At 40.1% G+C, this 25,527-nt stretch overlaps 1 protein-coding gene across 4 annotated transcripts in view; it reads right to left on the bottom strand.

Moving 5' to 3' along the window:
* dennd4c (DENN/MADD domain containing 4C) overlaps window positions 1-25,527 on the bottom strand; it is a 259,275-nt gene that overhangs the window by 81,888 nt on the left and 151,860 nt on the right. For all 4 annotated transcript variants that reach the window (XM_080188659.1, XM_080188657.1, XM_080188658.1 and 1 more), the window contains 5 exons: window positions 22,441-22,586; window positions 22,005-22,043; window positions 18,850-18,980; window positions 1,787-1,916; window positions 1,235-1,441 (listed from right to left, as the gene is read on the bottom strand). In XM_080188659.1, coding sequence (XP_080044785.1) covers window positions 1,235-1,441; window positions 1,787-1,916; window positions 18,850-18,980; window positions 22,005-22,043; window positions 22,441-22,586 — 653 coding nt within the window. The remainder of the gene's footprint in view (window positions 1-1,234; window positions 1,442-1,786; window positions 1,917-18,849; window positions 18,981-22,004; window positions 22,044-22,440; window positions 22,587-25,527) is intronic.

The raw sequence follows: 25,527 nt of genomic DNA, 5'->3' as shown, positions 1-25,527 counted from the left end.
ATCCACTTGAGTGGCAACCTTCAGAGATCTGTGGATATGAACACCAAGATCTCTCTGTTCCTCCACATTCCTCAGAACTCTGCCATTGACCCCGTGATCTGCATTCAAGTTTGTCCTACCAGAATCAATCACCTCACACTTATCAGAGTTAAACTCCATCTGCCATTTTTTGGCCCAGCTCTGCATCCTATCAATGTCTCTTTGCAGCCTGCAAGAGCCCTCCACCTCATTCACTACTCCACCAAACTTGGTGTAGTCAGCAAATTTACTAACCCACCCTTCAGCCCCTTCTTCCAAGTCATTGATAAAAATCACAAAAAGCAGAGGACCCAGCACTGACCCCTGTGGTACACTGCTGGTAAGTGGCCTCCAGTCTGAAAGTTTTCCCTCCACCACCACCCTCTGTCTTCTATGATACAGCCAGTTACTTATCTAATTGGCCAAATTTCCTTCTATCCCATATCTCCTTATCTTCTTCATGAGCCAACCATGGGGAACCTTATCAAACACCTTACTAAAACCCACGTATACCACATCAATTGCTCTACCTTCGTCCACACACTTAGTTATCTCCTCAAAGAATTCAATCAAATTTGAGAGGCAGGACCTTCCCCTCACAAAACCGTGCTGACTATCCTGGATTAAACTGAACCTTTCCAAATGGTCATAAATCCTATCTCTCAGGACCCTTTCCATTAACTTACTGACCATCGAAGAAAGACTAACTGGCCTATAATTATTAGGGTCATTCCTATTTCCTTTCTTGAAACGAGGAACAATATTTGCCACTCTCCAGTCCTCTAGCACTATCCCTGTGGACAGTGAGGACCCAAAGATCAAAGCTAAAGGCTCTGCAATCTCATCTCTTGCCTCCCAAAGTATCCTAGGATGTAACCTATCTGGCCCAGGGGATTTATCCACCCTCAGGTTTTTCAAAATTGCTAATACATCTTCCCTCAGAACACTTACCCCCTCCATCCTATCAGCCAGTATCACGCACAACTCCTCAAAAACATGGCCCCTCTCCTTAGTGAGCACTGAAGAAAAGTATTCATTCTTCATAGCGTTCTTCAGAAATTGTAACACATTAAATTCCTTATATTGAATAGGCAATCAACACATTCCCAAGGGTGGATACACAACAATAATGAGCACATCTGTAGCACAAGTAAAATTACATTGCTAAATCCTTCAAATTAACTGCAAATATTATTGTGGTGAAATGTACACTTGCCTCATCCAGCGGATCCACCTTCACATTTCTCATTTTCATGAGAACATTGTACGCATGCTGCAGTGCTCGGACCTTGGAGTGGGAAACTCCAACATATGCTGGTAAGCAAATGAACCAAAGGCTGTAACAATGGCTGAACAAACACTTGGACCAAAGTGCAGGGTTTGAAAAGTATTTCTTTGCAATTTTCTGGGCGGTTTTGATCTCCTGTGGAGCAAAGTATTGATCAATTCTCCATTATATAGCAAAACAATTAATTTATTTCTTCCAAACATTTATCAATGTCATTTCCAGTTCTTTAAGGGTCTTTCTTTTTTAGTAACTCAAAAATGTGAGCACCTTCAGACTTACCCAAAGTCTGACATAAAATGCTGAGCTTTAGTACTGTATAAATTGTGTTAGAAAGCCCCATTTGTACAAAATATTCAGCTATTTTTACACCTATAAATCTGACATGTAAACAAAAAACTGTCAAAAACTAATGAAATGATAGGTGTTAATAGTTACCTTTATGACCAAGCACCATATAACCCGACCCAAAACTTCCCTTACCTGTTTTGTTCTTTTTGCCATGAGGGCCGGGCTGCTGGGGATAGTAGCTCCAATTAAAAGTTTGGCTGGTGTCTTTAGTTCTTGTGGTCTGTCAAACAGCTCTGATTTAAGCACTGGAAAAGTTTTATAGCTGAAATAAAAATTTAAATACAAGTTCACTAGAACTTTTCAATAAAACAAGATTACAAAATGACTGAACAGCCAAGAAATTAATTGTTGCTTTGAGAGGTACAATCTCACTTAAAATGACAGTAATGAGGTGAAACAGCTTCAGCTTTCTTCAGCAGGGGTGCTTTGTGAAGCAGGCCCAAAACAAGGCTAACTGAAGGAAACTGTGAAGGTCTATCAGCCATGTTTTCAGGGTCTGGGACAATACTGGTGTGGTCACTACATTGATAACAATGAAGTGATTGAAGACTTTATATGGATCACATAACCATGGTAACAGAGTGATTAGTTGAGGTTGAATAGATAAGTGCACCTGCTTGGCTCCCTATTCATAATACTCAATGTGCATGAAATGTTGAGATCAAGGTAGAATTTGAGTAAACTACTGTATGCTGTAGTCATATTGGACTGTTAAATGACATACACCTGAATCCTTAAATTAGAAAATGAACTTAGTGAAGAATTAGACTAGTAAAGTACAATATGCTGGGGGCTGCATGCAGGAGATTGAATGCTGGAAGATGCAATGTCAACTTGTAAAATACCTGTTTTTGTGATTGTTTTAACAAATCTCTTGCGTACTCTACTATTTAATCATAGAATCCCTACAGTGCAGAAGACCCATTGAGTCTGCATTGACGACAATCCCACCCAGGCCCTATCCCCACAAACCCATGCATTTACCCTACTACCCCTGACAGTAAGGGGCAATTTAGCTTGGGCAATCCATCTAACCTGCACATTTTGGAGTGTGGGCAGAAACTGGAGCACCCAAAGGAAACCCATGCAGACACAGGGAGAACATGCAAACTCCACACAGACAGACACAGGCATGTTTAAAGTGACAGAAGAGAAATAGAACAGAATAGTCCCTATTGTGTGCAATTTGCCCCATATTTACCAAAACATCATGCCTCAATACATTGAAGAATTTTATATGAAATGCTGTGAGCAATGGAAATATTTTGAACCAAATTTTGCCCTGTACACAATATGAAGTTGCACACTGATCTTGGCTTGAATCACAAGCACCTGAATGCAAAGTATGGTATTGAATCAACGAGGGGCCACTTTTCCCCATTACTACATTAGAAAAAAACATCTTGGGTTGAATCAAAGTGGTCAAGTTCACTGCAGCCACATGAATAATGCTCTCTAAGGGAGCACATATAACCAAGGATACACAGTTCAAAGAGTCTGGGGCTCCCGCTCAGGCTCACACTATTACACTCAGTTACTTTTTGCGTAGCTATTATTCTCCCATCTCTTATTTAGTCCATGTCTATCACATACTTCTTTCCTAATCTGTCAACTCATTGTTGAATTTGTTATTGTTTCTTACTTACTGTTCCTCGTACTGATTACTAGAAGCAGAGTTACTTCTCTTCACTAATTCCTGCAAGTATTGACATAGTCAATCATACCCTTCAATCTACCTTTGATGCCACTGCCCCAAATAAACCAATACTCTATCCCACTATGGTCTTTCCCCTAGTACAGTCATAATCTCCACTTCCTTAAATCAAAGGGATGCTGACTTGACCGGATTTGGTTGAGAATAGGTTAAGCCATTCCCACCAGATGAATCAGAAAGCATCATCAGGTATTTTTCTTGTCTGCTAAAATGTTAAGTTAACCGCAAGTTTATTTTTTCAGCTGCAAATAATTTTCTTAAACTCCTTTCTCCTCCATCCCTTCCTCCAAAAATGTGTTTCTGTTTTGGGCACTCCTGCACCATGTGAGAACTACAGGACACCTTATGTATCTGGACAACTACATGCACAATGTGTCTCCTGTCATTTGAGTTTTGAGCTCATGATTTCCAAGCTTGGAGAGCACGTGTAGTTCCCATAGAGCATCAGGAAGCAAATCTTTTCTTGAACATTGCATTCCAGGAGATGGTGACCCAAAAGGCATTGAGTTTAATACTCAATACTCATTGGGTAGCCATCCAGAAAGACAGGAAGAGGTAGTCAATGCAAGACTACCATCCTCAAACAGGTTTGGAAACTGCCATGGGTGGCAATATCTTAAACTCGAGTACATTCCAAACCATGGCATTAATGGGCAAGGGATTACACAGAAGGGTACAAAAATAGGTGCGCAAATGCACTAATTATAGGCAATTTCATAGTCAAGGGGACAAAAAGCATTGTGTAAAAGTCATCTCAAGTCCCACGTTGTGTGTTGCCTACCTGGTGCCAGAGTATGATAATATGGAAAAGATGATGCATATTTTGCAGGGTTGGGAGGGGGCCATAACCTATGGGAACATTGGTACCAGCAACAGAAAACACAATTTGACATCCTTTGGTCAGATTTTCAGGAGCTGGATATGAAGTGAAATAGTTAAAAAATCAGTTATATGCTGCTAGAATTTCTGTGAAGCAACCGTGACTGCACATAACAGAATAATGGACAGAGACAGTAACTTCGGTAACCACAAGGGAGTCTCAAGCCACTGCTCCAGGTTACAGTTATAGACCATCAGGGGTCGAATACGCGCTTCGCTAACAATCAGAAGCTATATTATGCAGACATGCCTCACCAAACTTGGATATTGTAATAAAGTAAATGAATTGATGCTGAAACTGGTGAAATGGTGCATGTTGAGCGCATTAGCTGGAATATTGAATATTAGGTTGTAGATAATAATCAAAAAATGTTAGTTTTCTTGATTGGTCGATGTAAATCACTTGTAACTGAGCCAGAAGGAATAAATGCCAATGTAATCCTTTGTCTGGGGAACTGCAAACCACATGGTGGGAAGTTAGTTCCCTTGCTTTGACTCAAATAAAGATCTTGAACTCTAGGAGCCTCACTTGGTCAGTTGCAGGGAGTGGGGTACAATATAGTTGAGAGCTGTGAAACACCCGCAAGAAAAATGCCAACAAGGATGGGATCAACTCAGGCTAGCTGTGAAAGCAATGCTACAGCTTGGTGAGCATTACCTCTTGTTTAACGATACTCTCCGACCAGATCACAGCTGCCTAAATGGTGGATTCATACTCAAGAGGTCAGGAGACCTAGAGGGAGGGTGCTGTCTCAGGGACCAAAGTGAGAAACCATAATCTCAGAAGTTACAATCGTGAGGTCAGTGTCTGCAATCAGCCTTTGCAATGGCAGTGAGCACTGAGAAAGCGAAGCTTGAATTTACCATAGAATGGGGAGGCACAGAAAATTAAAATTTTCTCTGACTGGCAAAATGCAAAAACAGGAATGCATTCCAACAGAGTCCACTGTGCTGCAAGTGCTGGAAGGCTCAAATAAATAATGAAAACTTTGAAGTTACTGCATTTACCTCAAGCTTGTAATTAAAGCAAACAAACTCATTTAGAAGTATGTGAGGACAGCAGTTTCTCTTAGCTATGGTGCATGTCACCACAGCTGACCTAGGAACAACTAAAAGGTGTAAAGTAAAATAAGACAGGATTGTGATTATTGAGTCAAAGTTAAAATGTAACAAATAGGATTCTGTACAAGAAAAATTAGGGCTACTTAAAATTAAAAAGATTGAGTTGGAAGTTGGAATTAAGCTGTATACATTGTGAAGGTCAGAGAAAGCTTGCAGTTTGACATCCAAATTGTACTTTAAGACACTGGAGTTAAAAAAACTAATAAGATTTCATTCAACGTTGGTTAAATAATGAACATCGGAAACTGAAAATTAGTTTAAAGAAGAAAAAGGAAAGACATGAGGAATGCAACAAAAAATTGAATGAGTTAAAAATTGAGTTTGTTTTGTGTGGTTACTTTTAAAAAAAGTTATGTACAGTGACATCAGCATGCCAAGTTTCTCCACCCACCACTCGCCCCTTAGATTCTGTAGAAAGGTTAACCCCCACAACAGTGTCATTTTCTTTTACATTGCCCAGAAACTTGTATCCAACTTAAGGCTTTATTGTGGATTTATGGGGACCCAGTGACCAGCTAAATGTGGAAATTTTAAGCATAGTTTGTAGGAATTTGGAATAAATTTGCGAATGTATTGTCATATCACCCCAGATAGAAAACAAAGATTTTGCAGCAAGTGCAAAAACAGAAAACTCTGGAAAATCTCAGCAGGTTTGACAGCATCCATGGAGAGTGAATAGAACCAACACTGAGTCTGGGTGACCCTTCTTGATGGCTCTGTTCTCTCTCCACAGATGCTGTCAGGCCTGCTTAGATTTTCTAGCATTTTCTGTTTTTCGTTTCAGAATACAAGCATCTGCAGTATTTTGCTTCAGTTTTCCAGATGGCAATTTGTTTGGGTGAGAATACATTGATATTTTGAATTAAAAAAATTTCTATAAAAATCAGGCATTGGAAATGGGCTTAAATGGAACAAAAAAGTTATTAGAATGGAGGGTAGTTTTTTTTATTTTAAAAAAGGGATTGTGCTCTGTCTCTAAGGATTTGTAGCATCTCGAAGTTTAATTGTTTGAAATTTACAAGCTGTGAGAATCAGGGTGGTTGATTGTATATTTGCTTTATCCTTGTTTTGGGCTACATTGTTAAGGTTTATCTTTCTCAGGAATTAATCTTATTTTGAGCTTTTCATTACAGACAGTTTGGCAGTTTAAAAACAGAACCACAAGAATGTTTATGTAATTCATTTTGCTTACTGTTGTTAAAGCGCTTGCTATGTTTCTATGCTTGTTTATAAACGACATTTGCGTGTTGTACGTTTCAAGCTTTAATATCTTCTGTCTGATATTGTGACTTTGAGATAGTTTGTGATTTAAATCAAACAGCAAATATTTTTTTAAAAAAAATTAATGAATCTGGAGTCATGTTTACTGGTCAGATTCACAATTCCAGGACATTTTGCTATGTGGAAATTTTAATCTGGATACAAATTCACGTGAGAATAAGAAAGTTTGGATTTGATATGGTAAGGTTTGGGATATTTAAAATGAATCACAGAATCCTAACAGTGCAGGAGGCCATTTGACCCATCGAGCATTCGCTGACTCTCCAAAAGAGCATTAAATCCAAGCCCATACCTGTAACCTCATGCATTTACCTGCTAGTTCCCCTAACTTACACACTCTTGGACACTAAGGGGAAATTTAGCATAGCCAATCCATCTAACCTGCACATCTCTGGACCATGGGAGGAAACTGTAGCATCCGGAGGAAACCGTAGCATCCGGAGGAAACCCACATAGACATGGGGAAAATGTACAAATGCCACACATAGTCACTAAAGGCTGAAATCAAACCTGGGTTCCTGACACTGCGAGGTAGCAGTGTGCTAACCACTGTGCCACCCAAAGGTCAATACTGTGTTGGATTGATCATGGGTCAATCTTGTGAGGTTCAGAGTTATTCCCAACACAACTGGCAGAACGAAAATTTTGAGATTGGATTCTGAGTAAAATGTTCACGAGGAGAGATTAAATAAAAATGAGTCCTTGACCATGTTCTTGTTCGATTAAAACAAAATAAGGATGGTGATGTCATAACACCATCTACTCCACCTCTTCAAACTAGCAGAGAATTAGCTCTTGTCTGCTGACAGCCGAAACTGTATTGATTTGTATATATTTGTATATATATTGTATTTTGCAGGAATTGGGAATTAGAAAGTTTTAACTTCTGAATTGTCAGAAATATTCAGATGAATGAATCAATTTTCCCCAAGCAGAATGGTTTCTTGTGTTTTGCTATACAAACATTTGCAAGTGGAACAAGCTTTTGAGAATTCATCTGCAGACTCTCAACACTACAGCAATAGCCAGTCTGATTTTAAACGAAGTTGAAAGGGGGCTGCGTACGTCGTGAAGAGTTACAAAAGACATACTGGGTGGGGGAGTGCAAGGGTGCATTCACCAATCTTGAACAACGTCTAGCAATAGCCCTGGAATGGGTAGTCAAAATGAGTGAACTTATCACAGGCTTGGTGGGGGGTGGATTCTGTACACACACAACATGCCCTAGTACAAATTGTGAACATGAGAAGGCTGAATGCAGTATCTGACGCCAGCAGAGCTCAATGGGATAACTTAGTGCTCTCCACAAATAAGCAGATTACCATAGTTATAGAGGAGAGAAATAACCCAGCCAGCTACATAAACAGTGAGGGAAAGGACTATGCATGTTACGTGCAGATAAGAGAAGTAGTAGTGAATAGGGTAAGAAAAGAGCTGTTAGAGGGGTCCAATATGACCCTGTTTGTCAACAGGCTACTGTGGAGTGAACACAGAGGAAAGAACAGAATGGATAATAGTTGAATAAGGCTGGAAAAGATTAAAAAGTGGAATTTAACAGATAAGAGATGAAAAAACTGACATTTAAAAGGAACTCTAAGAAAATAATTTTTAAAAAACAGTTTAGATGGTTTCTATGATATATTTCTTTTAAAGAGATGAAATAGGCATTAATGGAAATCTGAAAGCCAACAGCACTATTATTTGAATCTGGAACAACCTCAGGTGGCTAGGGTATCAAATTTTGTTCTCAAAAATAACATAGACAAGGTAACAAGCATCACCACAAGAAAACCATCCATTTATTAACTTTGTCCATACTTTCCTTTCACAAAAACAAACGAAAGGGTAAATAATTTGGATTGGAACAGTTAAGAGCCTGCTAGCAAATAGACCTGATGAGGAGTATCCATGAGATGAATACAGATGAATGGAGAACTGTAGAATATTTTAAGTCCATGCATGATGTTATTTTGAATGAAACTGAGTGAGGTGATCTGCAGGTGGGGACATCAGACAGAAAGGAAAATGTAAGGGAATTTAATACTAATTAGAGAAGAGGAAGCCAAAATCTATAAAAGTGGATTTTCTTGTTACACATAGCACCCCACTCAAGGGCCAGAGAAGAGAAGAAATAATAATAATAATAATAATAAGACAAGAGGTAAAGGAGTAAGATCTCATCCTGTGATAACTGAAATTTTTTTTATATATGACTTAAGTGGAAATGACATTTCATCCCCGTAGCATGAAAGAAATTAATTTCTGCAAGTGATCAAATTTCATCTTTACAAACGGTAGCAGGATAAGTAAATGGCTTGTAAGTTACAATGATGCTGGTGCAGCCAGAAAACATTGGCTATCATACTGAAGTGGGCTCATATACACAAGAACCTAGTACCCACAGGAGAAAACACAATGTAATATATTTGATACACAGCAGTTACGTTATTATAATGGGCAGCAAATGCCCATATAATCTTAGACTGAAGACAGGGGAACTGATGTAAATTGATTAATTTTGGTCCAGTTAACACAATCCAAGTATGGCAACTCAATATAATGTTTCCAAATTCTGGGGCACAGGCTCATTACATGACTTACCGTCATACTTAAAATTGACAAGGGAGAAAGTACATATGGCCTTAAAGTGATGTGAGATGTCAAGGTTGAAATTCACCTCTCCTGCAATTAAAACATTGTTCTATTCTCTAAATTTGAAGAAAAAAAAATCAAAATATTCAGCTTTGTGCACAAAAGTGGTGCAGTTTGACTGTTTAATTCATGATCAAGAGAAGTCACTGTATTTCACACTTTGTAACCATACGTGATTTTTTTAAATGTATTTTGTATAGACTGTGTGTAATTTAAAAGCAATTCATTCTAAGTAACCAGAGAGGACTAATAACAACCTTCAAGTAACCTGTCCTAAACAAAGTCACTGACCAAAGCCTGATTTACCACCAATTAAATGAGATTGAGACAATGGTTTCAAGATAGTAATCATGGGGGCAAGACAGTATACTTGCCCATCCTGAAAAAAGGGGGGAGATATTAAAAGACTGACTCTCCACAACGTTTGCCCATCCAGTAACCAGATTTTAATGTGAATGGGGCAGACGCCATCTGAAAATCATTCCAGGGCCTCATTAATACTGTTAAGGTCATCAATGGGAAAAGCTGTTGGACCCACTTGCAATGCCCAGATCAGCTGACTATGAAGAATCACACAGACGTATCAAACCAAATATGGATCACAAGTTTCAATTTGTAAATACAAGATGAAAAGAGACATGTTCCTGAACAAGTCCAAAGATGTTGGGTTTAGTTAGGCCGTGCTCAATTGCCCCTCAGTGTCAGGCAGGTTAGCAGGGTACATATCTGGAGTTACATGGATAGGGCCTGGGTAGGACTGTTGTCAGCTCAGGCTCGATGGGTCCAACAGCCATTTTCTGTACGGTGGGGATTCTATAATTATTTTATCTTAGCAAGAGAAATAAACTTGTATAAGGTGGATTATCCCAAGTTATGGTATTGGAGAGGGCCAGTCAAGAGACTATGGGACCCCTGCATTTATTTGCTTTAGTTTACTTAGTTCTGCTGAAGAGGGCTAGTGGCCACACTAATAATCATACTCACTGAAAAGGTTAATAATCACACAAGTTCCAGAATTACATAAGCTGCAAGTTGATAAATTCAGTCATTCAGGGAATGCTATGAGAAAACCAGAAGTCTCAATTAAAGCAGACCCAGTTAAGAATCGAGGGCCATAAAATTTCGTTACAGAGAAGGCATACACACAAGAACGCCACTGAATGTGTAGCAGCAGCTCGTCATTGCTCTATCAAGAGACAATGGAATAGGAGAATTGATGTACCACGGTTAGAAATTAGCTATCACAATTATGTCTGGAAGTTAACTAATATGTGCTTGGTGATATTGCAATTAGGTGGACGAGCACAAGTTGGACAACCAAACCCTTATGTTATATGCATGATGTAGACCTAATCAATAGCCGAGAGTGATTATAGATAATTTCTATGCAAATGTACTTCTGATTCTTTTATACTATTTCTTGTAATTCAATCTGGAAGTATATACATCTGCTGTGAGATGCTGTATCCAGCTCTCTGGACTGCACCACTAGTTAGCATACCGGTGCCTGAGCTATAGCTTGTAATAAAGGTCAATTTTAAAACTGAAATTATTTGTCTAGTCACTTAAAGAGAACAAAGTCTGTAAGCAGCTGGATAGCAAACAGCCCTAAAACATGCAAATATGAAGCTATAGGAAATAATATCAATAGATAACCACCATCCTCGAGAAACCAAGTAGATAAATCATGACCTGATCATGCACCTCTTATGAATTAAGAACTAGCCTTGGCTTATATAGTAAGAAAGAATGCAATATCATTGATCACAATGTGGGTTCTAGGTTGCAATTAGTTAATAAGCAGCAGGTTCACTGACCAACTTGTGCACTGAACATAAAACTGAAGTCTGTTTGTCGTGCCTGCTATTCAGAAGAAAAGGTTAGGGGAGATGAACTATCAACAGCTAATTTGGCCCATTTGGGTAAAACCAAGGGCCAACATGGGGGATTCTCAGGGTTAAAAATCGAATGCTACAAGAATTTCTGTGAAGCAGATGCAACTGTGCTTAAAGTAAAATAATAAACAAAGATGGTAACTTTGGTAATTTCAAGGGAGTCTCAAGCCATTGCTCGAGATAACAAGTTACAGATTATCAAGGACTTTGAATATTGCTTCATTTTTACAATTGAATTTTAGATTAAGATGACATGGCTTATTCATACTCCGATAGTGTAATTAGGTAAATGTACTGCCATTGTAACTGGTTAACTGAAATCATCTATGCTGAGTGTCATAAGTGGGAATATTGATTGCAGTAGGTCATAGCTAAATTTAAATGTTAGTATTTTGATTGGTGCATGCAAATCACTTGCAACTGAGCCTGAAGATATAAATGCCACTGTAATCCATTGTTCGGAGAACTTTCAAACCACTTGGTGGTTCACTTGTTGTTATTAAAGAAAGATCTTGATCTCCTGGTGTTACCTGGTCAATTATGACAAATTGAAGTACACTACAATCAAACAGCTGGGAAATTCTCACAACAGGAAGTTAAAGTCCGACTTCAAAGTTAGCAATTTCTGTATAACATCCAGCGTTAACTCCAGTGAGAACAGAAATAGGGAAATAAAGAGGGTCAATGGTTTAATGCATGGCGCAGGAGAGAGGGCCTCAGATTAGTTCTAGGACAGGAGATACCTATTCAGAAGGGACAGGTTGCACCTCAACAGGATTGGTATCAATGTGCCTTCAATGAGGTTCACGCATTTGGTTAGAGAGGGTTTAAACAAAATTGGCAGGAGTATGGGTACCAACAGATATAAACTGAAAGAAAAGGTACACAAGCGTTGGATGGTATTACTTCCTACTCTAGTAGGAACAAGCCTGTAGCGATGGAGGAACCTTAGTCCTTGATTTTGTCCAACAAGTACAAGGCGTTTGCTACATTTGCGGATAAGAAGAAGGACTGAAAGGCGAATGAGTGGATTGACTGTAGGAAAGGAAGCCATTCAACGGTGCGTGTTTTTGGGTGGGTGGGGGGGGGGGGGAGAACAACCAAATTGGAGATGTGCTGACTGTGGTCCACGTAGGTATCAATGACATAGTAACTCTAGGCAAGAGGTCTGCAGAGACAGCATGAGGAGCTAGGCATTAATTTAAAAAGCAGAACCTCCAAAGTAATAATCTCTACATGCAAGTTGGCAAAGGGTAACTAAGATTAGCGAAATGAATGCATTAGAGAGAGAGATGAATCCATGGCTCAAAGATTGGTGTGGGAGAAATAGAATTCGATTCATGGGGCACTGGTACTGGTATTGGGGAAGAGAGAGCTATACTGTTGGCTCAGTCAACACTTGAATTTGCTGGGGCTAGTGCTTTAGCAAATTATGTAACTAGGGAAGCAGGGGGGCTTTAACCAACTGGTTTAGAAAGTGGAGGAAGAGATCATGCAGGGGAAGACTGAATAAATTGAAGAGAAATGACAAGGTAGCAACAACAGTACTGTTAACCAGAGCATGGCAAGAAGGGAGAGTAATTGAAAACTTTATGTGCCAGCTTAGGGTCAGAGTCTACAGGACCAGTTTCAGAAAGGATTAAAGGGCTCTGTCTTGAATGCCCACAGCATTCACAATAAAACAGATAACACATCAGCTCAAAGAGAAATGTATGCATATAGCCTAATGCTGATTACAAGGAAACCAAAGCTGGGACCGGAATATCCAAGGACAGGTGGCATTCAGGAAGGACTGGAAGCTGGGAAAAGGTGGTGGGGTAGTTTTGTTAAATAAAGAGGGCATTAGTATTGAAGTGAGAGATGGCCTTGTTCTGAAGGTTGAGATATAGAATCAGTTTGGGTGAAACTAAAACAGTAAGGGGGTAGAAAACATTTTTGGTGGCCAGCCATGAAAATCATAATACAAAATCAAAAAATTAGATGCGTGTGTAACAAGGGTAATGCAGTAATTATGGGGAATTACAATCTGAAGACTGGGTAAACCCAATGAGTAGTACAGCTGTGCAGGATTAATTATTGGAATGTACGCAAGGTGGTTTTATAAAGCAATACACTGAGGAACCAAATAGGGAATGGGCTTCTCAAATCTAGTATTCGCCACTGAAAAAGAGCTAATTGCAAATAGTGGCCATAGTATGACAGCATTTTACATGAAGTTTGAAAGTCAAAGACTAGGATCACAAATCTAAACAAAGGAAACTGAAGGTATGAGGGACAAACTGGCTATGGAAGATTCGGAAATTACATTAAAAGGTATGATCGTCAACAGACAAGGGCTAACATTTAAGGAACAAATACACAAAAATACATTCCACTAATGCACAGAAACACAGCAAGTGTTCCAATTGTCCCTCTCAAAATAACTCAAGCATGAGATCAGATGAAAAGGCACCTGAAGTTGCAACAAAAAAATAGGTAATCCTGAGAATTGGGATTACTTAAGAATTTTGCAAAGGATGACCAAGACAAAGATCAAGAAAAGGAAAACAGAATGCAAGTAAACTAGCAAGAAACATAAAAATGGACTGTAAAATCTTCCATATGTACATAAAAAGGATAATACTGGCAAAAATAAACGTGTGTCCATTACAAGCAGAGTCAGGAGACTTTATAATGGAATAAAAATGGCTGAAAAACTAAACTACTTTATGAGGGAAACACAAAGCGTCAGAAATAACGGAGAATTAAGAGACTACTGTAAATGAAGGATATGCATGATACGAGATTAGTGAAAAAGCATATTAGAGAAATTAATGGACCTCAAAGTTGAAGAATTCCCTGGACCTGATTATCAACATCCCAGAGAACTGAAAATGGTGGCAGAGATAGTATATGCATTGGTGGTCATCTTTCCAAATCCTTTAGACTCTGGAGTGGTTCCTATAGATTGGAAGGTGGCAAATGCAACCTCACTATAAAAGAAAGGAAAGGAGAGAGAAAGAAAATGGGAAACTACAGACCCGTTAGCCTGATATTAGTAGGGAAAATGTTCAAATCTATAATAAAGGATCTGAAAAAAGAACATTTAAGAAATAATAGTAGGATAAATAATCGTAGCAAAATCAATGTGGATTTGTACAATTGGGCAAATCCAGGGTTTATAAAAGGGAAATTGCATTTAACAAAATGAGTGAGGATGTGACCAGCAGAATAGATAGAGAGGAACCAGTAGAGGCGGTATATTTAAATTTTCAGTAAGTTTGTGAACAACATTCTACACAAGAGGTTAGTAAACAAAATTAGAGCATATGGGATTGGGAGCAGTATACTGGCATGGATTGAGAGCTGATTAATAGGCAGAAAACAGCAGGAATAAATGGATAATTTCAGTTGGCAGGCTGTGACAAGTCGGGGACAGCAAGGATCAGTGCTTGGGTCCCAGCTATTCATAATGTACATCAATGAAATGGGTGTGGAGGTTAAATGCAAGATTTCCAAGTTTGCAGGTGACATAAAAATTAGTTATAGCCAGAGTCTAACAGTGCAGAAAAGACCCTTCAACTTATTAAATCTGTACCGAAATGCTGAAAGTGAAACTTGTGAGGAGAATGCAAGATGCTTCAAGGGGATTTGGAGAGGCTAAGTGAAAGGGCAAATATTTGGTAGATGGAAGACAATGTGGAGAAATGAGGTGCTACCCACTTTGGTAGGAAAAACAGAAATACTGAGTATTTCCAAAATGGGAGAAACTGGGAGTGTTGAACTTGAAGGGGACTTGGATGTTCTTGCTCATGAGTCACTGAAAGCTAACAGACAGAAAAAATGAATGTTGGCCTTTATTACAAAGTGATTTATACAAGTGAAGATATCTTATTGCAATTATGTAGCATCTTTGTGAACTCACACCCAAAGATTTTTTTTGCAGTTTTGGTCTCCTTACCCAAGGAAAGGTATACACGTAGGGGGGAGTGCAACCAAGGTTCACTGAATCAATTTCAAGGATGGATGGATTGTGCTATGAGGAATGACTAAACAGACTAGGCCTTGATTCTCTGGAGTTGAGAAGAATGAGAACATAAATAGGATCAGGAGTAGGCCATCTAGCCCTTCGAGCCTGCCCCGCCATTCAACAAGATCATAGCTGATCTGAAGTGGATCAGTTCCACTTTCCCACTCTTTCCCCATAGCCCTTAATTCCCTTGTCTATCAAAAACCTATCTACCTGTGACTTAAATATATTTAGCGAGGTAGCCTCCACCATTTCAACGGGCAGAGAATTCCAGAGATTCACCACCCTTCGAGTGAAGAAGTTCCTCCTCAACTCTGATCTAAACTGCACTCCCCCTTATCTTGAGGCTGTGCCCTCTGGTCCTGCTATCCTTTCTAAGCGGGAAGAGTCTCTCAACCTCTACCCTATCCATCCCTTTCATTATCTTATACGTCTCTATAAGATCCCCCCTCATCCTTCTAAACTCCAACGAGTACAGACCCAGTCTATTTAGTCTCTCTTCATAGTCCAACCCCCTCATCTCCGGTATCAGCCTAGTGAACCTCCTCTGCACTCCCTCCAAGGCCAAAATATCCTTGTGCAAGTGCGGCGACCAAAATTGCACACCGTACTCCAGCTGCGGCCTCACCAGTGCCCTGTACAGTTGCGGCAAGACCTCCCTGCTTTTATATTCTATCCCCCTTGCTATAAAGGCCAGCATTCCATTTGCCTTCTTGATCACCTGCTGCACCTGAGACTGGGTTTTTGCGACTCATGCACAAGGACCCCCAGGTTCCTCTGCACCATAGCAAGCTGCAGCTTTTCGCCCTTTAAATAATAATCCCTCCTACTATTATTTCTACCAAAGTGGATAACCTCACTAACATTATGCTCCATCTGCCAGGTCCTCGCCCACTCGCTCAACCTATCCAGATCCCTCTGCAGACTTTCCGTACCCTCCACGCAATTTGCTTTTCCACTTATCTTCGTGTCATCAGCAAATTTCGTCACCCTACACTCAGCCCCCTCCTCCAGATCATCTATATAAATGGTAAATAGCTGAGGCCCCAGCACCGATCCCTGCGACACTCTACTAGTCACCAACCGCCAATCAGAATAGCACCCATTGATACCAACTCTCTGCTTCCTATTAGACAACCAATCCTCTATCCATGCTAACACCTTACCCCCAACTCCGTGCACCCTAACCTTCTGTAGCAACCTTTTATGAGGCACCTTATCAAACACCTTTTGGAAATCTAAAAACACCACATCCACCGGTTCCCCTCTGTCTACTGCACTAGTCACATCCTCATAGAAATCCAATAAATTTGTCAAACACAACTTCCCCTTAATGAATCCATGCTGCGTCTGCTCCATCAAACTATTCCGTTCTAGGTGCCTCGCTATTCTTTCCTTGATGACAGATTCAAGCATTTTTTTCAACTACAGACGTTAAACTAACCGGCCTATAATTCCCTGCCTTTTGTCCGCTACCTTTTTTAAACAGAGGCGTAACATTAGCTGTTTTCCAATCTTCCAGCACTTCCCCAGAATCCAGTGAATTTTGGTAAATAATCACTAAGGCATCCACTATCATCTCTGCCATTTCCTTCAGAACCCTGGGATGCATTCCATCCGGTCCTGGGGACTTGTCCACCTTCAATCCCTCTAGTCTATCAAGTACTACCTCTCCAGTGACAGTAATCGCATTCAGGCCCTCAACTCCTACCATCCTTCTAACTTTAATATCCGGCAAACTATTCGTGTCCTCCTCCGTGAAGACCGAGGCAAAAAACTTATTTAAGGCCTCAGCCATTTCCTCATCTCCCACCACTAAATCCCCCCTCTCATCCTCTAAGGGTCCTTCACTCTAGCCAGCCTCCTCCTCTTTATATATTTGTAAAAACTCTTACTGTCCTTTTTTATATTTAGTGCTAGTTTAGCCTCATAGTCTATCCTTCCTTTCTTTATCAACTTCTTAGTCATTCTTTGTTGATTTTCAAACCTTTCCCAATCTTCTAATCGTCCACTACTTTTAGCCACTCTGAATGCATCAGCTTTTAATTTAATACTCTCCTTTATTTCCTTCGATAACCATGGCTGGTTATCCCTTCTCCTACATTCCTTCTTTACCATCGGAATATATTTCTGCCGAGTACCCAAAAAGTTCTCCTTAAAAATCCTCCACTGTTCTTCAGCCGTCCTACCAACCAATCTGCGCCCCCTGCGATCTCATTCAAACATAGAAAATCCTTAGCAACAAAGATGTGCTCATCAGCAAAGATGTGGGAAAAATGTTTCCCTTTTCTGAAGGTTTTGGAACTGGGGAACAGAATCAAAATAAGGGTCAAGCCACTTTTAGGACTGAGATGGAGGAGGAATCTCTTTATTCAGAGCGTCGTGAATCTTGCGAATTCTCTGCCCCAAAGGCTCTGGAGTCCGTTGTTGAGTTCGTTCAAGACAGATTGATAGATCTCTAAACCTTAGAAACATTAATGAATATGGGAGTAATGCAGGAAAATGTCTTCAAGTAGGTCAGCCATCATCTCATTGAAAGGAAGAGCAGATGAATGGCCTATTTCTTGTACAAAAGCAGAAATTGCTGGAAAATTTCAGCAGATCTGATAGCATCTATGGAGACAGAAAGGAGCTAATGTTTCAAGTCTGGATCACCTTACAACAGAGTCGCTTTTATCTTTGGCCTATTTCTTGTGTTATGTGCCTCTTGTGCTATCGTGAATCTATAATAATTGAAAGGAGCTCATGGATTTCTTTGTCATTAAAGATTAAAACCATCTGCTCACATGCCTCTGTCAATTACCTCCGTTCCACTGGCTCACCAAGCCAGAATTCTTCAGATTTCCTGTACTAATCCTGAGCTATGGTGTGGAGATGCCAGTGTTGGACTGAGGTAAGCGCAGTATGAAGTTTCACAACACCAAGTTAAAGTCCAACAGTTTATTTGGCATGTTTGTGAATACAACTCCTCACTCACCTGAAGAAGCCTGAGACTCCAAAAGCTTGTGCTGCCAAATAAACCTGTTGAACTTTAACCTGGTATTGAGAGACTTTTTACTGTGTTAATCCTGAGCTTGCATGGCTCCTGAATTGCATCTCCCTTATGTCCTCTCTGAGCTTATCTTGTATGAAACCAAACTGCTCCTTCTGCTCCCAATGTCAGCCGGGGTTAACAGTTCTCTTTTCACTGTTGCTTTCTCCCTATTTGCCATTACCACCCCTTCAAAAAAACAACCCGTGATCCCTCTGTCTCTCGAATTACTGATCCATCTCCTACCCCTCTTTCTTTTTGGAAATCCTTGAATTTCATGCCACCTCCTAGATTTGTGCCCAAATTTCTTAGAACTTCACCTCTAAAACACTCCACTCTGGCTCCATCTCTGTCAAAGCTCCAGAATGCCTCTTAGCAAAATTACAAATTATACCCTCTGACTGATGAAAGTAAAGTGTCCCTCTGCATCCGTCTTGAACAGTTGATCACAACATTGTGCTCCAATGCCTCTGCTGTCTTTTAGCCAGGTGGGGCTGCACTACCTCAACCCCATTCTTATTGAGCCAAAAGCAGCCACAGTAACATTTTTAACTGTTTCTTACCCTTTTCCCATGCAAAAAATTGATTTTGACCAGGACCATGGTACAATACCTAAATTTTCCCGGTGGATCTTTTCCATCTGATGGTGGAGGTTCCAAAGGCATTATAAACACTGTGTGTTCACTTTTCTGTGACTCATCCAGTTCAATTAGCCTTGTATCTTCAGCGTAGTCAGCATCAACCTTGGTGTGCATAAATGCAGGAAGTTAGCACCTTATCACTCTTTCCTCAATCTCCCCTTCATATAGACCCCACATCTACATCTTTGGATAATCTTCACTCTATTAGAACCCTTGATCACATGCAATGCCATGTCCCAACCAGTTTCTTAGCTTGAAAGAAACGATTTCCATCTTCCAACCCTTGTTATGCACAGCACCAGTCTACTGGATAAAACTCTCTTTAAATTATAAACTCACACGTCCTCACAGTGGGCTCGCAACCGACAATGAAACCTCTACCACAGTCAACCCCATAATTATTTCCTCTACCTTCAACATGCGTCATCTGTACTCTCAACTGATAGTGCCCCTATTTTCTGTCAGGGTGCGTGTGGTGTGTGTCACCCGTAATCCAATCATTAGTATGTTGAACACCAAAGGCATAAGCACAAACATCTAGACTGAAACTTCAGTGCAGTGGGTGGTATACGATCAAAGGTATTATCTCTCAGATGAGATTTTAAACAGAGACCATGTCTGCCTTCCTGGGTGGGCATAAAATCTCCATAGCAATATTTAAGAGCAGGGGATTGTCCCCTGTGCCCTGGCCACTGCTTATGCCCACCAATATCTTCCAAAAAATTGATGATCAAGTCATTTACCTCAGTGCAGTTTGTGGGGTCTTGCCAAGTCAAACTGGTATGGGGAGTGTGCTGGGTATAGCATTGACATAGATGATCAGTCATGACCACGTTAAGTGGCAAAGCGACTTCAAATGCCAAATGGCTCCTATTTTCTATGTTTCAATAACCACACATTCAAATGCACTTGAGTACTTAAGTGCTTTGGAATCCTGAATTTATGAAAGGCGCTGTGTTTATCTTTCATTAGGAAGTTTCTCTCATCCACTTTTTCACTCATCCCAAGCTTTCACTGTTTGTAGTCTTTGGGGTATCCTGGGGTTGTCAAAGAAGTTAAAAGCCTTTATTTTGAGTCTTAAAACTCTTTCAGGCAGCTGCTCTACCTTCATCTTCCAACAGCAAATGCAAGGAGCTACGATTGCAAGTTCTGACTCCTTTACTTCCTGTGATTGTCTGTACTTTTGCATTTACTACTACCTTACGTTTCCCAGTCTTTGGCTCACACTAAGACAGGAGACCTACTTTTCACCATTTCTTCTCATTATTTATTCTGCTGCCACCAACTTATCATTTGATAAGATGTCACATCAAAGGTTACTGCAAAAGGTAAAAGCTCAGGATGCAGAGGGTAGAATATTGGCATAGACAGAAAATTGGTTTGTTAACAATAAATAGTAGGTAATATGGGGCATTTTCCGGTTGGCATTTTGTGATAAGTGATGTGCCACAGAGATCAGTGCTGGGACCTCAACTTTTTACAATTTATGTAAATGACGTGGGTGAAGGGACCAAAGATATGGTTGATGACACAAAAATAGGTAGGAAATTAAGTTATGCAAAGGATAGAAGTGATACGGATAGGTTAACTGAATGGCAAAGATCTGGTAGATGGAGTACAGTGTAGGAAAATGTGAACTCGTCCATTTTCGTAGGAAGAATAAAAAAAAGCATATTATCGAAAGGGTGAGAGATTGTCAAGTTCCAAGATGCTGAAGAATCTGGGAGCCATAGTGCCTGAATCACAAAGGATTAGTGTGCAGGCAAGGCAAGTAATTAGGGAAGTTAAAAGATCATTATAATTTATTAGGAGGGGAATTGAAAGCGTGGAAGTTATACAGGGCACTGGGTGAGACTACATTTGGGCAGCAGTGGCTGCGTCAAAGTGGTTAGCACTGCTGCCTCATAGCGCTTGAGACCCAGGTTCAATTCCTGGCTTGTCACGTCTGCACGGGGTCTGCATGTTCAGCTTGTTTGCGTGGGTTTCCTCACACAGTCCAAAAGACGTGGTTAGGTCCATTGGCCATGCTAAATTCTCTCTCAGCGTACCAAATAGGTGCCAAAGTGTGGCAACTCGGGGCTTTTCACAGTAACTTCATTGCAGTGTTAATGTAAGCCTACTTATGACACTAATAAATTAATTTAAACATCTGCAGTACTGCATACAATGTTGTTCACCTTATTTAAGAAAGGATGTAAATATGTTTGAAGCAGTTCAGAGAAGGTTTACCGGATCAATACCTGCAATGAGTGGGTTGACTGATCAGGAAAGTTTGAACAGGCTAGGCTTGTATCCACTAGTTTACAGCAACAGCTTGCTTGATTGAAACTTGAATAATCCTGTAGGGTCTTAACAGGGTGGAAGATGCCCCCCTCCCCCCTACCACCACACACACACACACACACACACACACACGCATACGCGCACACACACACAGACAAAATGGGCAATCCACCTAACCTGCACATCTTTGGAACTTTTTTCTTCAAAAGGTGTGATAAGCAAAAGGGTAATAGGTTGTCACAGGAGGCAAAATGCAGATTTGAAGTTGCTATCAAATCAGTTATAATCTTAATAAATGGTAAGAGCAGGCTTGAGGGACCAGATGGCCTCCTCTGCTGCTTTGTGTCATATACCAACATTAGTAGCCATGTCTTCAGCCACATTTCGACTGACCTCTCTATGCTCTTCTGCTTTTGACTTCCCTGCCCTCCTTTAATATGTCTGAAAATTCATCTCTTCAACCAAGCATTGGAATATATTTTATTTTTTAAAGCCACAGTACAAAAGCATGTTTTTGTTGCTAATATGCCAAAACTTTGCTTAGCCTGTGTTACATGATCACCAACTATCTCAATGAAATATATAATCTACAGGATTATGAAGTGGTCAAAAAGAGCCCCATCATTGCATTCACTTCTTCCTGACCTGAATGCTTTACCTTTGATCATATTATGGCCCACAAGCCCTTTGCACTTGCTTAAATTGATCACCTTGACATAGTGCTCAAAATCAGTTAATAATTCTTGCACTACTTATACTAAATTGAAAATGGAGTTATCTTGAATCATGGAAAGTGAATTGCTGTTGCTTATAGGAAAAAGTTGAATAAAAAATGATACTAACCTTGGTTCCTTTGTCTGTGCCTTTATCAGAATGGAAAAGCTGAGAAAAACATGGAGATTTAAAGGAACTGGAAAAAATATCACATTCTACAGGAACATTTTAGTACACCACAGTTGCAAGTTATAATTCTGGAAACTTTAACTTCAATTACATTCTGCACTAGACATAGGTGATTGGTATTACCTTACTGAAATTAATGAATTCAGAATGGGCTACAAACTCGGTCTGACCTCTACAAAACTTATACTTTCTAACATATGGCATTGTGGTCTCATATACTCAGTTGATGAAAAATCTGCCAAGCAAATTTGTATATCAAATTGTATTCTTCAGTTGGTACCAATTAAGTACAGATATGGAATAATGCAACATATTGAAGTATTGGTGCCAACTGAAAATACTTGGGTATGGGATTTGAAAAGCTGGAAATTCTTACCTTATCTATACAGTCATCAAAAAATGCTAGGCCAGTATCTTTGTCACTCACAAAAGAACATTCTTCAATGAAGCGGATAAACATCTGTGTTTTAGTCAGCTGAATATAGAACTTATGATGTGCCCGATCTCGTGATTTCAAGAATCCTGCCAAAGGTAGGATATTGCAATTAGACATCACGGCCACAGCAGTACAACCTCAGAAGCTGCTTCAGCACAACATCACAGATACTGGAATGGTACCTTTTTTATCATAATTGTCACATAGTATCAGCTGCAAAGGAAAAGGACATCACTTGTTAAGGGAAACAAGTATGTGTATCAAGTCATTCCATTTTAAGCTGGATGTCAGAACAAAAGCAAGAATGGACATTTTTTTGCAAAATCTTCCATTCATTATGTTTCATGAGTAGAGAATCCAGAATGTTTTCTGTTTAAATAAAAAAATTCTCAACAGATATTGTTGAGTTCCTTGATAATCTTTGCTCCTTTGGTTTCTAATCACTTCAAGTGAAATTAAGCTTAGACAGTAGTAATAGCTCTATTCATCTTGGAACAGCTCCTTACAAGAATGGCTCTCAGGCCAACACTGCAGACTTTCCACAGGGTCCACAACGTAGGGCCAGCAACTGTCCATATTCACAACTAATAGAACGAGCAGCAGGCAGAGATGTTATCTGCTCCCCCATAGCACCCTCATTCCTTCTCCCAAGTTCTACCTTCTCTTCTTGTTTGAAGTACTCTTCAGGCCTCTGTTCTCCTACTCCAGCCTTCTGCCATGGATTAGCAAATTCCGCAGTGAGAATCAGATACATACAACTCATTTATACCATTACAAAAATAAAGTTTTTCTGTAAAGCTTCACAATATATTTCTCACATGTAGCACTTTCATATTACAAACATTAAAGGCGCGGAGAAAGGTGTCAGATCATTTAAATAGTGATTCTTCAATCAAATAAAGTTTGGCAATGAGTGCCTTAGACAACAGGAATTTATACATTCAAAGTGAACAACTGGAGGTACTCAAGTACAGTTTCCTGAGTACCATACAAATAATTCATGACCAAATGTCACATTCTCTGCATTCTCAGTATTAAATCCTGACTTCCCCAAAGGATCGCTTCAGCAGAAATTCAGGTTTTGACACAGGATAAGAGAAATTCTGCCTAATGGCTGTTCTCAGTGCCTCCCATCTGCACTTTGAGCTTTGAAGAACATAAAGTACAGAGACAAAACAGCAAATGCAAATATGCTGAAATTTAGAGCGCTGGACCCACCCTTCTATGGACGTTATGAAAACACAACAATGAGTACACCAAACAAAAACTGAAAGTGTTGCTGATGTATTATATTAGTTCAAAGTCTTGTTTGCATAATGGTACAAAGGTTGCTTGTAGTTTTGAAATCAAAAAATACAATGCTTTGTATTATCTTAAGCAGAAGCTTAAATCAAAAACGATTCAAATTTAGGGAATCCAATTGTTGGGCTCTGATTCAAAGACAGGTAACCAGCTGAAACTGCACAGATGAACTGGAGTGATCAAACTTCACAAATTAAGTTGAAATAGTATCAGGTTTGCATTTAAACACAATAGCCATTGATATTTCCTGGGAGTACTTTGCAACACTGGTTTGCATTTTGAACACTTATAAGCACTGGAGTATAATGTGGAGAAAAGTGAGATTTATTTATTTTGGTCACAAGAATAGAAAAGCGCGATTATTTTTAAAAGGTGCAACACTTTTAAACAAGAAAGTTTAGGAGGATAAAAACAGAAAAAGCTGGAAAATCTCAGCAGTCTAACTGCTGATACGGGTGTATAAGATGTTGAGAGGTTTTGATCGGGTGGATTCTAAGAGGCTTTTTCCCAGAATTGAAATGGTTGCCACAACGGGATACAGGGTTAGGGTGCTGGGGAGTAGGCACAGAGGAGATGGCAGGGCTAAGTTTTTCACTCAGAGCGTGGTGGGTGCGTGGAATCGGCTGCCGGCAGTGGTGGTGGAGGCAGATCCGACAGGATCTTTTAAGAGAATTCTGGATAAGTACGTGCGACTTAGTAGGATTGAGGGTTACAGGTAAGCCTAGTAGGTAGAAATAGGATCGGCACAACTTCTGGGCCGAAGGGCCTGTTTGTGCTGTAATTTTTATATGTTCTATCTGTGGAAAGAGAACAAAGCTAATTGCTTTGCGTATGGATAACCCTTCATTAGGAGGGTTAGGGAAACTTGGGTATACAAGAAACCAAGTTAGCATGCAGGTACATCAAGCAATTAGGAGAGCAAAAGACATGTTGGCCTGTATTTTAAGAGGACTGGAATAGAATAAATAATTCCCGTGACAATTGTACAGGTCTTTGGCAAGACTACACATGGAAACCTATGTTCAGTTTGGATCTCTATGATTGGAAACATTATGGCAAAGATTCATTAGATTGGTCTCAGGGATAAGAGGACTGTCCTATGATGAGAGGCCAAGTACTGGGTCTATATTCTTTGGCGTTCAGAAGAAATTGCGCGGAGGGTGTGGAGAGTCTACAGAAGGATCTAGATAGGCTGGGCGAATGGGCCAGGAACTGGCAAATGGAATTTAATGTTGGCAAGTGCGAGGTGGTCCACTTTGGTAGGAATAATGGTAGGAAGGATTATTACTTAAGTGGCGAAAAACTGCAGCAGGCGACAGTGCAGAGGGACCTCGGGGTCCTTGTGCATGAGTTGCAAAAACCCAGCTTGCAGGTGCAGCAGGTGGTCAGGAAGGCTAATGGGATGCTGGCCTTCATAGTGAGGGGGATTGAATATAAAAGTAAGGAGGTCTTGCTGCGGCTGTATAGGGCATTGGTGAGGCCGCAGCTGGAGTACTGTGTGCAGTTTTGGGCGCCGTACTTACACAAGGATATTTTGGCCTTGGAGGGAGTGCAGAGGAGGTTTACTAGGCTGATGCCGGAGTTGAGGGGGTTGAGCTATGAGGAGAGGCTGAATAAACTAGGCTTGTACTCGTTAGAGTTTAGAAGAATGAGGGGAGATCTCATTGAGACGTATAAGATGATGAATGGGATGGATAGGATAGAGGTGGAGAGACTCTTCCCGCT

This window comes from Carcharhinus amblyrhynchos, chromosome 5 (genome assembly GCF_965287045.1).
Source record: "Carcharhinus amblyrhynchos chromosome 5, sCarAmb.v2.hapA, whole genome shotgun sequence".
Classification (NCBI taxonomy): domain Eukaryota; kingdom Metazoa; phylum Chordata; class Chondrichthyes; order Carcharhiniformes; family Carcharhinidae; genus Carcharhinus; species Carcharhinus amblyrhynchos.
Note: the sequence above shows the minus strand (reverse complement) of the source record. Positions and strands in the feature narration are given on the sequence as shown.